At 32.2% G+C, this 18160-nt stretch overlaps 1 protein-coding gene across 1 annotated transcript; it reads left to right on the top strand.

The window, feature by feature from the left end:
- Nucleotides 1-417: 417 nt before the first annotated feature.
- On the top strand, nucleotides 418-16723 carry LOC126748916 (ataxin-7-like). Its single transcript, XM_050458456.1, has 8 exons — nucleotides 418-840; nucleotides 1188-1367; nucleotides 10205-10596; nucleotides 10710-11322; nucleotides 11385-11719; nucleotides 13836-14153; nucleotides 15012-15155; nucleotides 15244-16723. The coding sequence occupies exons 2-8, from the start codon at nucleotides 1199-1201 to the stop codon at nucleotides 15721-15723; spliced, it is 2451 nt and encodes an 816-aa protein (XP_050314413.1). The 5' UTR covers nucleotides 418-840; nucleotides 1188-1198; the 3' UTR covers nucleotides 15724-16723.
- The last annotated feature ends 1437 nt before the right edge of the window (nucleotides 16724-18160 follow it).

An 18160-nucleotide genomic window follows, 5' to 3' on the forward strand; every position in this document is an offset into this window, starting at 1 on the left:
GATTTATTTTATAAAATTAAATTAATAATTTTACAAGCATTCCAAACATTGGGGTGGTTTTTAGGGGATGAATTTGTCGGGGTTATTTTTTTTAGGTAATTTTGGTGGTCCTATAACTATTAAAAATACATTTTCTTAAAAAAATTTATATTTAAAAATAAAAAAGTTATAGCCTGTGACGTTGATTGTGCGACACCCCGTATAACCTATAGCAACAATGACGGCTATAGCAAATGCCGATAAACCTGAATTACATGTAACATAATAATTATGTGAATTAAAAAAAATATCTTAAATGAAAATAAATATAATTTCTAATAAGCATTAAAAAACATCTTAACAGATGTTCTCTTTTACTCCTCGCCCTACTTCAGCGAACAGCAGTTCAGTCACGTGACGTCACATATGTCATTTGTGTCACTCATTATGCACTACAACAATTTAATTTTTGATATTTTTTTCTCCAAATTCATATAAGAAATCAATGTAAAACCTATTTAAAAAATTGTAAATTATTTACAAATAAAACGCCTAAATACGTAATACCATAACATAGTTGTATTATTTAGCTACTTATAAAAATCCATACTCATTTCTTAGCTCCAGCTCAAATGGTGACATTCAAGCAAAATATTGGTTTCTTTTTCAAGGGAGCTTTAAATGAATGTTAGCTAAACAAAATTCCAGTGATATTAATTTGTCTTGCTTATTCAGCAGGCAATACTAATAGAAAATCTACAACCTTTGCAAAAACATATTTAGGAAATACATTGTAGGATGAAATAAAAACAGGGAAGGAACTTCTGCCAGGGTTTAGTTCACTTAAGCTGTTTGTAAAAGGTATATTTAACTTTTTACCAGGTAAACTCTTTTAATTATTTAGGAAAACAGCTCTATTGCAATGCAAGTCCTTTTTGTTTTCAAACTTTAATATATAAGTAAAATATTAATATCTGATTAGAATTAAAACTCTATTACATACCCAAAAAGTCAATTTATACCTAGGAGCTTCTAGCCCTAATTAGTTTTTTCACAGAATTTTCTTAGGCAAAGCCATAAAATTAAAAACGTAGGTATTGATTATATTTTAATTTGATATATCTACATTTTATTTTATCAAGGTTAGTAAACCTATAGTGAAGATTAATGGTGTTTTTGTTGTTGAACAGTTTTCTTCCTATTTATAGGTAGTTTATGGATGGCCAAATTTGAGGAGGAATCCTATCAACCTTTAGAAAGAATGGACCGGTATTTAAAGAGCATACAAAAACACACCTGTGTCCTTGGTTACAGTAAGAAAGGTGTTTGTACTACAAAGACTAAAAAATGGGATGTTGTGCGAAAACTTGCAAAGAAACTTGCTACAGGTAAGTACATTTCTTTACCATATCTCATATCCGTCCAGAACATTATATTAATTCGAACAAAATTAAACCCTGTCTCATTTCTTTAAATATATTTTTTAATTGTTTATGTGTCCACTTGCATCTTATTTTTCTAGTAGCCACCAAATAATTTATATTCGATCATACCCTTTTGAGGTTTGACTTGAAATTCAGTCTGATTATCAGGAATAAAAAACTCTTACATAAAATTTTGTGTATTTTGAACTGAACCTACTGCAAATTATGCAGACAGATCTTTAGGAGTCCTGTCTTTTTATTTATTTATTTATTTACGGAATCCATTTACAAAAGTGTTACATAGCATACCCATACAAACATATATATTTAGATACAAAACTACCTATAAATCAATGAAAGGTGTAGATGAGTTAATTAATTAAAGCCCCTATGAAATAATATTTTTTAACTGCCTCTTAAAAGATGTAATCCTAGAGTCAAAAAAGCATATCTGTCCTGACAGACCATTAGCACTTCGAGCCATTCATGTAATTGGCTCATTAATACCATAATTGGTACGGTGGAATGGGACTGAAAATATTTCTGATTGTCTATTCAATCTGGAAGGCACCCTAAGTTTAATACTCGGACAATAACTCGGGACAATCTATAGTAGCATTTAAAACCTTATGCATTAAACATAAGTCGAGTAATGTTCTTTGTGACTCTAATGTGGGTAAGTTCAGGTTATCCCTGACCCACTGATAGTAATACTCCTGTTTCCTGTAACCACATCTAAAAGCAGCCAACCCTTAAAAATTTATTTTGAGTTTTTTCAATCTGCTCAATGTAGCAGTTATATGACGGGGACCACACAATTGAGCCATACTCCAAGATGGGCCTAACAAGAGAGCAATAAAGTAATCTAAAAGTAAACAAAGACAAATCAGTTGTAGACCATTGGATAAAACCCAGCATTTTCATTGCCCTACTAGTCACCTGATTGATGTGACTTTTAAAAGACAACCTGGAGTCAATAAATATTCCTAAGTCAGAAACCTCTGTTTTGACACCAATTGCTACATTATTTATTTTATTAAGAAAGGCAATAGGGTTTCTTTGCTTAGAAAAAGTAATCTTATGGCACTTATTGATATTAAGGGACATTCTATTCAAGTGGCACCAATCAAAGAACAAATTATGGTCTTTTTGCAGAAGCACAGCTTTGGAAAGGGATGTGATAGGCCTAAATAGCTTCACATCATCAGCAAACATTAGCACACGACAATTTTCAAGTTTCCAAACAAAATCAATCAAAAAGAGGCAAAACAAAAGAGCCCTGTGGCACCCCAGATGGCACCAAAATTTCAGAGGAACATGTACCTTCAAGATTAACTATCTGGATTCTACCTCTGATGAATTCCGAGATCCACTGAAGAAGAGGCCCCACAATACCTAAAGCCCTAAGCTTCTGCAAGAGTATCCCATGGTTAACCCTATCAAAAGCCTTGGAAAAATCTGTATATATTGAGTCAACCTGAAGTCCCTTCTCCAAGCTGCGGTAGAGGTAGTTGACATACAGCACCAAATTAGCATCAGTAGATCTGCCTTTTATAAATCCAAATTGCTCAGGATTAAATAAAGATTTAAAACTCCAGGCAATCCTATGACTGACCAGGCAGTCAAGCAGCTTTGGCAACTCAGACTGGTTACACACAGCCTGATAATTGGAAATTTCATTTCTACTACCAGATTTAAGAATGGGATTTAGAAAACTTTTCTTCCAGAGAGTGGGATAAGAACCAGTACCTAGAGATTTGTTAAAAATGAACAGTATTGGTTTCGTAAGAACACAAACATATTTCTTTAGGAAGAATGCCGGAATCCCATCTGGTCCAGCGCAGAGCTTATTCTTAGAGGACATAATAACCTCATAAACATCCTGCGTTGACAGAGTTAAATTGCTCAGACAAATTGATTTATCAAAATCAAAAGATGGTATGTCATTGACTTGTCACTCATCCGAATAGACGGTTGAAAAGTATTCTGCAAACATATCCGCAGAATCCGAGATATTCATACTAATCCTGTTATTGTATGTCATTCTGGAGGGAAGGCTAAAACCAGTTCTTTTATTTCGAATATATGACCAGAAGTACCTCGGATTGCTAGCGAGATTCATTTCCACCCTATTTTCTGCACAACAAAGGTCAAAACTAATTGCTGTATGGTTCAAGCTATTCTCAAAAATCTTGTCTATTGCACGTTCAACACTAATTAAATCTGAGCTACTAAATACGAGATCCAAGGCAACCCCGTTGGTATTTAAAACCCCATTTACCTGAAAAAAGGTATAGAAGCTAAAGCAGTTGGCCAGAGAAAGCACAGACTCTCTGTCACTCTCCAGACAACCACCAACCACCAAACCAAGATCATCATTTTCCCATCTAGCATGTGGTAGATTGTAATCACCTGCCAAGACAAACAAACTACTTGAATATCTACTATATACATGTTCAACGGATTCACAATGGCTTAAATAGGCTTGAAGTGGAGATGGAGATGGTATATAAATGCAACCAACAACAAAGCTTTGATTGTCAATTGTAAAAGTCAAATAGATCTGATAAATATCCACATCAACAAGTGGGATACCAATTCTATGTGTACATAAACTCTTTTTAGCCGCAATCAATACACCACCTCCACGAGCCTTGGTAGTATTTGTACCCATTTGACGATCATATCTATATATGAAATTTAAGCAAATTGTTATTCTTATCAGATATAGAATTTCAACTTAAGACAAAATTCATTCATTGATGTCCTCGCTGTGCAGTTAAAAATATTGCTATTAAATTTAGTCCCTCATTAATCAAGTCAGCTTATTATGCCACAATGAAGTCAGTGCTTTGCATAAACAGTAAACTCAATTCATTGCATAAACATTTTAGTAATAGTGTTTTCTTTAAAACCTACTTGCTTGAATATTGTAGCATATCAGAATTTTATTCTTTTAAGTTAAAAAAAATTTAGTAACAAACCCTATACATCCTGGCAAATTGTAATGAATTATCAAGTAGAACAAGCCAAAACTCACACTAAAAAGGATCCTCTACCTAGTCATACCATTTGCATTCTCTTTTCAATGCACCAACTCAATTGAAATTCATAGAGTTCTTAGTGGAGTGAACAATCAGGATGCTTCAGGATATGAGATGGTACTTCCCTAAAAATCCTAAAAGAGGTTCCTGAAAATTCTCTTTCTGCACTAGCTCTTGCCGTCAACTCCTCTTTTGCTAGAGGAAGTTTTTCCTCTTGCCTTAAGTTTGCCAGCATAATACTGGTTCACAAGGGTGGTGACTCTTCTGATCCATCGAACTATAGAACAATTTCATTTCTTTCCATTCTGTCCAAAGTAGTAGAACACCTAGTTAACATACATATCACAAAGTGATATGTGATAGTGATATATATATGGTGTTCTGTGATTTATCAAAAATGTTTAACGCTAAGCTTTATAAGTATGGCTTTCAAGGTGCTGAGCTTGCATGAATAAAGTCTTATCTATTAGACAGGACACAGTTGGTCTCTTTCAATGGCAGAACATCAGATAGCAAAATCATTAGGCCTATCTTCCTGACTTACATCAATGATTTGCTAAACCTGGATATTTTAGGAGAGATTGTAGGTTTTTCTCATGACTGTACAGCACTGCGGTCACTGGACGTATGCAACCCTCTCAATGTGCAACATATTATTGCTCTCGACATTCAAAAGATCAAGGCTTGCACTTGAAAAATATTGCTATTGAGACTCAAATTTTGAAGACTGGTGAAGATTATAAATATATGGGTTTGAACCTAGATTACAGGTTGCAATTCGACTCTCACGTAAGCTGTCTAAATAGCAAGGTGGCGTCTGGTTGCTATACCATAAAGGTAACTGCAAGGGAACCTGGTCTAGTTGTTTTGCCTTGGTGGAATCACATTTAAGATTTCTGTACCCAATATCTTTTTCAATCCTCTACAAAAAAGTGTGTGTTACATCTGGTACAGTCTTTTGTGTCTGGTACATCCATACACTCATTGCAAAGCACTATTCATTGAAAATAAAATCCTCACCCTACCAACTCTTTTTGTTTGGATAACAGTATGTATTGTTCACAAGCATCTTTCTAATTTCTCGAATGCCTGAACTTCAATACGCCAGGAACATGATTTATGTTTGCCTATTCCTCACTTTAGTTAATAAAGAACTTATTTATATGGGCACTGTATTGAGAATTTGAAAATGTTTCGACATAAGTGCAAAAAACTTTTAATTGACCATGCTTTTTATTCTGTTGATGAATTTTTTTTTTATCTCGAGTAGCATCTAGTCTCTATTACGATTTTAAGATTCTGTAATTTGGCCATCAATTGTATTAGTAAAATATTTTTGTCATTGTTAAATGTTGCTATCCTTGTGAGTTCTATAAAATTTTATTGTTTTATTGTAGTATATCTTATAGAACTTAATATTGTAGGTATGTCTTTCAGGGTTTGTTAATAAGAATTATATATGTTGTAGTTCTTGAACAATAAAGTATGTTATCTATCTATCTGATCTATCTGGTAGATATATATTTTTCAAGATCCTGTAAAACAAACTCTATTTATGTTTCATATGTTGTTGCAGTGGGGCTAAAATAATGTAATGCTTCTTGTTAATCCAATGTATTACATGTAATACAGTGCACATAAGTCAAACTTAAGCCTAATTTGGCTATACCCCACTCCACTTTTTTTAATTCTAATATGCTTTGTTAAAGAAATCTGTTATATGGGTTTGAGACTTTTTGTTTGTACTTTCACTTCCCTAGTAATGTTTTAAATTAATATTATATTGTCAATTTGTTTGAATACTGAACTTGATGCATTTTAAGTGTTTACTAAGAATCACAGTCAGAAATCATAAAAGGAAAAACTACATATTTTTTTTTATCTGAGGTTAAACAAAATCCTGTTGGTTGATTCTATGTCAAATTCAAAAACTAATTTTATTATCACAAACAGTAAATTAAACCTAATAGAATACAAATATCACAGAGTACAGAATGACACTCGGATGCATGGAACTTGAGGATAAAAATTGGGGTATGGGAGGTAGAAATACTTAGAAGGTAGTAGTATGGAGGTAGAAAAATAAAACACACTAATTAGGTAAAAGAAAAGTAGATTATTAATTCCAGCTAGTTACATTAAAACCTTCATCCGAGATGTAACAGGCTTTTAAGACCAACATTTTCTTTAGAGCTTTCTTAAATCTAACAGGACAGTATTGATTTAATTTCAATATAAATGTGGTTAAAGATTTTCTTATCTATATAAACAAATGGCTTTTTTATTTCCCCACTGCAGTTTGTAAGATACATAAAGAACAAAGTGTTAACATTTTATTTTTTTAATGTTTTTATTAATTGTTTTACAAAAACTGGACGACATGACTCAGGATATCCTATTTTAGACAGAAAGTGAATTTCCCTTTTTTTGAAGTAAAAACATTGAGTCAACCCTATATTGAGCACATGAGCCCCAAAAATATATGCCATAGCTCAGGTGAGACTCCACAAGAGCATGATAAGCAATTTTAGCAATCTCAAAGTCTAAACTATAAGGAAATTTGCTAATAGCATAGCAAGCAGAAGAAACCTTATTGCAAATCTTGGTAATATGATCTTGAAATTTAAGCCCATCATCAATTGTTAGACCCTCAAATTTGCTAGAACGGTGCGTTAGAATCGGCTTATTGTTCTTTCATACATTGAATAAAATATGTGAGTGAATTTAAATCTGCTTTTAAATCAGAATTAATTTTCGACCCTAATATATTTAAATTCTAACGATTCCGGGGCCTTTTAAGCTTACATAAAATTTGCGAAGAAATATTTAAATGTACTGACAAAACAGGTTTATTTTAAAGTATATTTTGACTTTTTCTGTGACCCGTGGATATGCTACGGATAAATTACTAGTTTACTTCTCAATTAAAATGCACAATTTCATCTAAGATGCTGTGTGTGCACGTTTTACATTATATGTATAATTTTAATCTAAGTTAAGCATGTAACTATAGATAGTATCATGCCATTTTATTATTTTATCGCTACTCGATTATTTATAATTTAAAAATTTTACACCAGAAACTGAATCAAACAATTGTTTTTATCCAATCACTTATTTATTTTTTATTAGGCAAGTTATATTGTACACTTTTGGTCCTACAGAGAATATATGCTGTTGACATACTGTATGTTCAAGGTTTTGCAGAGTAACATGGTCTTGACCTACAACTCTAGTATTATGTCCATGGGAAATATAATCTCTGTAAAATGTTGTCCTTGGCATAAATCTTACTATAGCTTTAATGTGTAATTGGCTAATATTAAATAAACCGCTTTCTTTGTACACTAGTTCAGTTGGATACTTTTTACACTTATTCAATATAATTTTTGTGATTGATTTTTGAGCAATTTCAAGTTTTTTAAAAATCGTTACCCGTGCACCATCCAAAACCACAATGCCATAATTTAAAATAGATTCTACTAAGGCCATATACACAGATTTATGAAAATTAATTTATAGAATATTTCTCATAGAATTTTAAAATTCATTTTCTAATTTTACTAGTTACATTTTTTACTTTCCATGTAAAGATTTCAACTATAAACACTCCAAATATTTAATAGAATGTTTTCTTTCGATGTAGCGATCACATGTATAGTCATAATCAATTCTAGAAAGGCCTCTATGCAAGCTAAAGGTCCTAAAGTCCGGAACGAATTGTGTAGAAAGTAAGAAGGCAACAAATTTAGATCTTTTTACATTCAGCAAACTGCCATCCAGCTCAGTTTTATTTAATTGCAAAGCCCTCTCTGCCTCTGCTTTGTGGTTTTCCAGTCCTTCCCACAAATTATTACAGCTGGATCTAATAATGAGAAAATTCCATTAATATTAAAAAGTGTGGCAGAGAGAACAGTGCCCCAAATTCCACTCTCCATTCTTGACTCATTATATTAGTCAATTTTGTTTTTATTTTTAGTGAAGTAGGATCTGATAAAATCCTTGGGAATTCCTCTTACACCAATGTCATCTAACCAGTCAAGTAAAACCTGATTCGCCACAGAATCGAATGCCTTTTGCATATCCAGAAAGATGCCAATAACCTTTTTGACTAAATATAAGTTTTTTAAAATAGACTCAGAAACCTTGCACAAAGCATTTTCAATATTAGAACACTCCCTAAATCTATATTGAATTATATTTATTAATCCATATACATATAACAAATCATATTACTCTATACATTTTAATAGGTTCATCTACTTTATAAGTTATAAGCACCTAGATATGAACATGCCAATATGTAAAGAAATATTAAACATATCAATACAATAATATGTGTATATATGTTTTGAGAAGTTGCAATAAATGAATGGATTAATGTTTGGTATTTGTAAATTTAGTCTAATCTATCTACTTTTAGAATGTTTGAAACATGTGCGCGATAACAATTCATTATTAATTCTATTTGTAAGTAAAGAGAGACTTTTCATGTTTCGTTTATCTCAAAAAAATACATAATTTCATAGACATTTCGAGAGTATATTCTTTTGTTTCAAAATTTGTTATACAGCCATATTTCCTTTAATTAGGAAAGTATTATTCTTCAATAAATGTTATTGCTCTGTATAATTTAATTATGACCTTAAAACCTAAATATATTACAGAACTTAAATACAGGATTATCTAGTAAATGGGAGTTAAATTATTTTAAAATATAGGTTAAATACATATAATAAATAACTAATTCACTTAGCAGTTGACAAATATGTGTCAACTGTGTCAACAACATACAATGACAAAAACTTAGTGATCATAATTTTTTTTCAACCATTGCTAAAAACTAAATAATCTTTTTATATGGCTTTGTCCACTCATATGTTGTTCATTTGATATTACTTTTAAAATTCAGCTGACTCTCTTGGTTATTAGATGGCATGATAAACACATTGTTGATATCCAATAACTTCATCATGAGTAATTATCATGTTATGACAAGCATAAAATCATAAAATAATAGACTAAAGTCTATATATCACACAAAGTTATTTACAAGCTCAAGTGTTAATATTGTTTATTATTTTTGTGACTTCGATTTAATCATGTATGGAATTATTAAATGTCTGTAATAATATAAATAAATTCAGAGAAATTCATTTATGCATTGATTAGTAGGCTCCTAATCTTTCTGACTAACAAAATTATTGGCATTCTTAAATAATTGGGTAGATAAGAAAAACTTGGTTCTGCTGGTATAATAGTTTTCCATTTAACATTTGATGACGGTTAATTCATTAAATTCCGTGTTATATATTGATTTTTTCTCCATAGAAAATGAGTATTTACAGAATGCAAAAGGCAGTAGCAATCCTATCCTATCCAAACGTTCAGCGAAAATTGTTGCTGAAAATAAGTTTCTCTAATAACGTGGGGATTTTCGTCGGCCCAAAAATGATCATTGTGGAAGTTCATAATAGCATCTCTTGAAAAATTTGCCTCGTCCGTAAATAAAATATTTGGTACAACTTATGAGTAGCACCATAGTTACAAAGATGCAGTTACATTATGTTGATTTTCTGTTTTTCTGGGGATGTTTCAATGTTATATATTTTAATTACATTTTGAGAACACTTAAAAAAAAGTTAATAAAACAAAAAAATTATGAAAATCTTTGCATACAAGGTTTGCATGTAGTTAGGATTTTAGTATCAAGGAGTATTGAAATTAGTAAAAAGGGTAATATTTTTCCTTTTCTAGAAGACGAAGTTGCTGGAAGAACCTTCAGAGAACCCCAAGATCCCGATCCCGGAGTACAGCTCCTCCCCAGGCAGGATATTATGGTATATGGAACCATTCCAACAATGGAACAACGGGAACTTTTAAAATGCAGCAATTGTGGAAGGGTGTTTTACCCCCAAGACATACGAAACCATGTAAATTGTTCCAGAAGGCCTCACACTTTACCTAATATCCTAAAAAAGAAAGTAAAAACCAAGCAGAATGTTAGTAGTAGTAATGGGAAAAAGCCCAGCACAAATGGTGACAGCCCACACTCCAGTTCAACGAATAGTAATAACGCGACACCTCAGTCCATTGTTTCTAGCGTCGTTGTTTGTCCTACTAAAGGAGTTAAAAGTTTTGAATTTAAGGTAATTATTTTTACATTTCTGTAGTCATAACAAAATTTTCTAAATTATAAATAAAATTACTATTTTAAAAATTTTAATTACTATTACTTTACGAAAAACTTTATTGGTTTTAGAGACCATATACGCCCCCGCCACTAAAGCCAGCAGTGCATCGACCGCCTGGTTCGCCATCACCTTCAATGCCACAGCTAAAAGTGTCTGTAACAAAGATAGGTTCCACAAAAGTTACGAAAACTTCACCGTTAATCGTTTCTGCTCCCTCCGAAACTACCTCCAATCAAAGACCTGACAACAAATTGACCCCTTCGAAGATCGTATCTTCTTCAAAGGTAGTGACTTCATCAAAGACTGCTTCATCATCGAAGGGTAGCTCATCATCAGTTAGCTCTCACCACAGCTCATCCTCAAAGAGCTCGTCTTCTGGTGCTCATAGTTTATCAAAATCTTCATCAGCTGGGCATATTTCGAGAAGTTCAAGCTCTTCGTCGTCGTCATCGTCGTCGTCTGGATATCATGGTTCCAAAAGTTCTTCGTCGTCTAGCCATCATAGCTTGAAGAGTTCATCTCCATCATCTTTATCTTTAGGCCACCATAGGTCTAGGAGCCCCTCATCTTCTGGTCACCACAGTCCCAAGTCTCCTTCCACTAAGAGTAGCAGTAGTGGTAGTAGCCATCATGGGAGCAACCACCATAGCAGCAGCTCTAGCAGCCATCATTCTTCTAAATGTAAGTTTTTTTTTACTGCATTATGATTTTTCATAATAATATTTATGTAATTTTTTAATTAGCGTCATCAACATCTTCAAAATTCTCATCAAGCGCCACAGTACCATCAAAGTCAACACCAATGGATACCTTACCGCCAAGTTCCTCATCATCTTCGTCCACATCATCTCATCACCATCATTCGTCAAGCAGCAATTCAGGCCATAGTTCCAGTCGTCACAAGAAGCCCTCCTCTTCCAAAAGAAGTATTAGCAGTAGCAGCAGCGGCAGTAGCAGTAGTACCAGCTCTGGTAGCAGCAAAAGCATGCCAAAAAATTTCAATCCAGATATCCACTGCGGAGTCGTCGACGGAGGAAGAGGTCCTTGTATGAGAAGCATTACATGTTCGAACCATAGGGTAAGTGAAGCCTTTTGTCGAGTGAAATTTTTGGTTTTTATAAAAAGAGAAAGCAGCAAAAGACCAAATCATCGCAAAAATGTCAATTTATAAAATCGGAGTTTCTTTTTTGGTTTCAAAGAGGGTTTTCTAGCTTGGCCTATTTGTGACTTTTTTGTTTAATTAATTTGTTTTATATATTTAGGCTCCATCTATAATATTATGAAATAAAATTGAAAGACTGTCTATTTAGAATATACTACGATATTAAATTACGAGACAGTTTTTCCACCAACCAAAACCCTTTATTTTACTCTCGACACTTATTTCGCTAACGATGTTAGGATCTTCGGGAGAAAATTTTAAAAAACTACTTACAAATGGTCTTATATACTAATGATGTAGCGACCAGTATTTTAAACAGGTTCGCCAAACGTGACTTTTCAAGTTTTCTGTATTTCACATGAGCTACATGTTCTTTAAATCTGACATTAATTGATCATCTAATCTCATAGATTCCAGACTTTTTATTGGTTTTTACTTTATTTTTCGGGTTTCCTAAAAGATTTCGTAACTGGGCCGAACTTTGTTAGACCTAAGTCTTTGAAAACCTTATCAAAGCCTCTCGTCAAGATAGGAATATAGTATTGCAACGGAATTTTGCTTATTTTCATCTTTTTGAAATTTGGTAGAGTTTTTAAGATTAACTTTAAACCTATGTCTTCTAATCAGCTTATCTTATCGTCATAATCATTGACCCTAGCAATTGTTTTAATTGTTGCTTTTTCTTTATTAAATCTGTTATTACTTACAGGGAATAAGACCAAACGATGTACCTGGAAATGCAAACAATGGTTAGAGTCATTAGTTATGTATCTAAAAGTATTTGTTTCTTTTCTATAAATATCAAATTCTAACTGATTATTATTTTTGATGACAAGAGTATTTAAGAATCGAAGTTGGTTATTTGTTTCTTGTCCGAGCGTAAATTTAATAGATGGAAAACAATTATTGAGTTGTTCTACAAAATTATCAATATTGCATTTGCTTTTGTCGAACACGGCAAACACATCAACATATCTTAACCAAACTCGTGGAAAGTGTTGGAATGTATTTTTTGTATTTAATTCAAAACTCATGGCCTGTACCTACCATTTGTTCATAGTATGATTTGTTATATTGAAAAATATTTTGTGACATGCAAAGGTTTGTTAATCTAATTATTTCTTGGATATTATTGAAACCATTACTTTCCAAAAGTTCAATTAGATATTTCAAAGTTCCTGGTATCAGAATGCTTGGGAATAAAGAAAATACATTGAAAAAAATAAGAATTTTATTTTCATTTAGAATTAAATTATTGATTTTTGAAACTGTTAGCTGTTTTTGACTGAAAAACATTCATAAGGTAATTTTAATGTCTTAAATTGCTTTGTTGGAGATCCTGTAGTGGAGACAATTGGTCTAATTTTATTGCTTTCATATTTAGGCTTATGGATTTTTGGTAAACTGTATAATTTTGGAATTGTTAAGTTCGAAAGTTCTAACTTGAATTTTTCTGATGAGGAAACCAGGTTTTTGGCATCATTTAATACTGTCTTAACCTGCGAGATCATTTTTGATAAACGGCTTTTAGAAACCTTTTTATATGGGCTATTTTCAATAAGATTATCAACTCATTTAAAATATTCTGCTTTGTCTAAAATAACAACTTTGTTTCCCTTGTCAGCTTTTACATAGAAGCAATCTTTTTCCCTCAGTTATTAAACAATATTAGAGAGTAAAATAAAGAGTTTGGGTTAGTGGTAAAATTGTCTCGTAATTTGAGTGTCACCACACCAAGGGTTCCAACGATAGGACTATACTGAGATATTTAAAATTATCAATTTATAAAATGGGAGGTCCTTTTTTGGTTTCAAAGAGTATTTTTTATTTTGGTCTATTATTGACTTTTTTTATTTAATTTATTTTTATCTATTTATGCTTCGTCCATAGTATTATGAAATAAGATTTAAATATTGTGTATTTAGATATACTGAGATATATTTAAAATTATTTAGTTTAAAAAGGGAGTCTCTTTTTGGCAGGATGATAGTGGACCTTCTGTCAAAACCTATGGGTAATTCTATTGTTTTAGCTCCACCTAAGGAAATTGGTGTCTGGTCGAAGCAAAGATATCCATCAGTTAATAGCTGAAAGAAAAGCGGCTAAAGAAAATGAATCAAAATTAGCTACACCAGTAACTGCACCGCAGCCACCAGTTATGATGCAACTAGGCCCAAACGGAGGGTCAAAAAACTACGCATCAGGTCCCACTACCGGCTGCGCTCCAATTGTGGTCCCAGCTGCAAGCACCCCAGACACAATTAAAGTGGAGAAACACTTTGAACCTTATCTGCCTGCGGAAGAGTTTCTTTATCCACAAGAGTTATCAAACACCGCGGAAATGATGCAGGTGAGCTGTTGGTATGAAGTAGTCGGGTTTCTTGGTTGCACATGTCTTGCGTGTTCCATTTATTGAATGTTTTTGTCTAATGTTGCGTTGCTTTGCGCTTTAACATGTATTTATATATATTTTTAGTTTTTTGTAACTACCTATGTACCTGATAACAGAAATACCCCTTGGGTATTTCTGTATGTAATAAAATATATATTTTCTTATGAGGCTTTTCAATAAATACCTTCTCGGCGAGCATTAAAAATTACTAGGTTTTTGCCAAAGTCGCATGTATATTCGGTTTATTTGTAATATGTTATGTAACTCATGAAATTAACAAAAAAATGTTTTTAGTTTTTTTGAAAAAAAAAAACGTTTTTATTTTTAGTAAAGTATTTTATGTTTCATAAACCTGAATGTAAAGTTTTCGATGCGCCACCGTACATAATGATTTTCTTCGTTTGTGGATCAATTTACCCAAGATTATCTATTATTTGTACGATAATTTGACGGGTATTTTTACTCGCGTCGGACTTTTGTGTTCTCATATTTATTCAGACATGTTCGGCTAACAAATTATAAATGCTACATTCAGGTTATATGATATCATGTTTGCAAGCTGCTTCCTATTAGCTTGCATCAATTGTGGTTTTGTTTAAAATGTAAAGTGTAATATCTTCGCACCTATCAGCAGCTTTTCCAGCTCTCTAATATAGCTAATATATACCCATCCATTCATCCTGGTGTATTGCATGAATCATTCACAAATGTTTGCCTTGTACACGGTGACGGCTTAGTTCATATTAATATGGCAGGTATATGATAGTATCTTAACTCTAGTATCTAAACTTTAAAAAGGGATTTTTTTCATTTCAGAAGTTAGTTGCTGCTAGCGTGGATCTCGAGTTACCGGAAGAAAAAGAAAAAATGTTTCAGGCATCTATGCCTTCTGTTCGCAGCGCATCGGATAAAATGCCTATAATGGTTGTTCCTGTTCGACCTTTATCAGGGATTTGTGAGGTACGGACGTGTATTATTTTAAATCGTTTTTCATTAGTTTATGTAACACAATCTTTAGTTTATTATTATAAAAATAATTTAATTTCAGGTAATAAAAATTGGAAAAACGGTTATGTCAGTGGAATCAAGAAAGCCAACCTACCCACCAGCCAAGAAGGCTGCTGTCATGCCGATAACATCAAACTATAACAATAGCAGTCACGTGAGAATTTACAAGTCTCACCCAAAACCTGTACGATTTGCCAACTTTGGCACTAGAAAATTAGGCGGCGCTGTCGTGTGTGCAAATCCATTACTGGAAGATCAAAAGAATGATATGTTAGCTAAAATAGATTTTGCCTTAGAATCTAATATACTAAAAGACAACAGTGAAAAGAAATCTTCAGACTTAAATGGATTTGTCACTCACGCAGATGCAAGCGAGCAGACTGACTCTCCGGCGCCCGCCCATTCAGTAGAAAATGGTCGGATCGCTGAAATTGCACCTCAACCGCAGCCAATTCCTATTCGTAGAATTATGTCCCGTCATGAACTGATTATTCGTCTCATTGACAGATTTGGATTTTGACTTATGGGTATTTGGGGGCTGTGGATGGAAGTTAGCCTCCAGAATTTAAGTCGCCAAATTATTTATTGACTCTAAATAGTTTTGAAGTCGCGGTAGCTACCAACAATGCTGGGTTTGATAGCGCTGTGACTGGTTTACTACTGCCACTAGGTTCTCTGCGATATAAGTTGTATGTACCTAAAATTTCTGAGGTCGGTTACAATTAGTCCACAGGGAAGCTAGAATTTATTTTCATTACAAGAATTCGTGGTTTGTGGTGAACATGCGGAGTTAAGATGTTACTAAAATTTGTTTATTTAATTATATTTTTGAAATCGTAGCAAACTAAAGCAACTTCTTTGACTTAAAACGACCTACAAATAGTTTTATGGTTATCAAATTCCCAAGTTGCCACGATAAACGAATCCCGAAATAGGATGTTAATGAAATACGGTAAAAATGACAAAATTAGTACAAAATAAATAGGAATGTAGTATATTAATTATATATAAACCTTCTAAGATATTTTTTCGAATAAGAAACTCTGAATAAAACATTAGACTGAAAATAGTAGTCTGTACAGGTTCGAGAACCTAAAACGTTATATAACTTCGTATATTTTACAACTTGCAACTGTTTTATGATCCTATTTTCATATTCCTTCATTCCTTTTTCGTTTATTTGGTACTCGAAACATAATTTCTTACCCAAAATTTAAAACTAATAATTGTCCGTTCAAATGTAAGTCTACAGAGACCATGAAGTTCATATATCATGAACATTATGTTACCTTCTTTACATATAAGAGCCTAGACCAAGAAAGAGAGAAAAAAATTATATTTCATTAACTCCCTATATAAATTATTTTAAATTTAAGCCTAGATCATTTGATTCCAGTAATTTTTGTTAATGTTAGTGTTATCGTTTTTTACTGTGACTTATACAGCGTGTGTGAGTATATTTTTACGTAATAGACAGTAATTTATAAATCTCTTCTTAGTTTCATTCATTAGTTTTTTTTTTACAAAAATGCACAAGTACTAATATATAGAAACTAGGTGTTCTATTTTTGAATGGTACAATATTGCTTTTTGGCAATGTTTTCGACCATATATGTAATCAATACGCAATATTATTTTGAATTAAACTAGTTGACGTTTTTTGAAGTGTTCAGCGTGGTTAAAATCATTCTATCGTTACCGTTATTAATTGATAACTATTTTCTTATGAGATGAAGGAAGTTAAGAGATAGCAATATATTTAAATTCCTGCCATTTAATGTAAACTCAGATTGAAACAACTTTGATACATTATCTGTAAAATTGAGTCTTGTAATACAATAAACTTTCAGCTAAATACATTTTAACCCATAATTGTTGGTCGGCTGAGGCTGTGACGAACTAGAGTACACTGTTTCTAGATTATAGGTATATACCTCTCTGTGTTATATGTTAGTAATAGTATTTATTTTTCTTCTTCTTATTCGAACAATTACTATATTTTTTTTTATTTCAACCACCTTTACATGTAAGTGATACTTGTTAAAATAAGCTTTAAAATAAATATCTACATAATAAAATTGACGTTTTTTTATTAACTAAAAATCGTTAAATCCTTCAAATATATTTTGAAGTATAAAACATTTTTGGTAATATTAAAGTTTGTAAATTGCCATTTTTTAGATTCAATCGATTATATCAATTGGGACAAACTTGTTAAATTTGGAGTATAAGAAATTAAAGTGTTTTTTTTTTTAGTTTTGGGGTGAAACGGATTGGATGTACACAGTTGCTTATTAAAGCAATTATATGAATTTTAGGTAAGTGAGAATGCTGAAATAAGTGTTCATATTAAGGATAAACCTAAAAAGGTATTTAAATAAAACTACGTTATTAATAACAGTTAGCTTTTGTTTTTATTGTTAATGTATTATACATTACATTAACAGTAACAGTATTTTTTTGTTATTTTTTTATTAAGTTATAGTAGTCAAACAGTGGTGTTCCAAGCGATTATGTGCTGAAACACAGCAGGCAGTGCTATACGGTACTAATTCCTATACGTTAGATATTAGTAACAAAGGGGTTTTATTTATTTTTAATCCAGTAAATTGAATCACTCCCATAAATTTACGAAATAGTTACATATCAAACGTCATATCTCCCAAGTGAAACAACTAAAAAGAAAAATCAAGTTGTTATTATTAAACACTTACACGGAATAAACGTTGGGAGGTTAATGATTATATAAACATCTTTTCTACAACACACATGTTAAAATATTTAACTTATTTATTTAGTAAGTATGTCTTATAGATTTTATTGCATTATCTCAAACTGACCTAAGTCAAAATGTTCAGAAATCCTTGCAAAAAATTTTGGAAGACCACCCGGTTGTCCGAGTTTATATATATTTAATATACACGAAGAAGTAGAGCTTGTTTCTTTTTGCTTAGTTT

The sequence above is a fragment of the Anthonomus grandis genome, chromosome 22 (assembly GCF_022605725.1).
Source record: "Anthonomus grandis grandis chromosome 22, icAntGran1.3, whole genome shotgun sequence".
Lineage (NCBI taxonomy): Eukaryota > Metazoa > Arthropoda > Insecta > Coleoptera > Curculionidae > Anthonomus > Anthonomus grandis.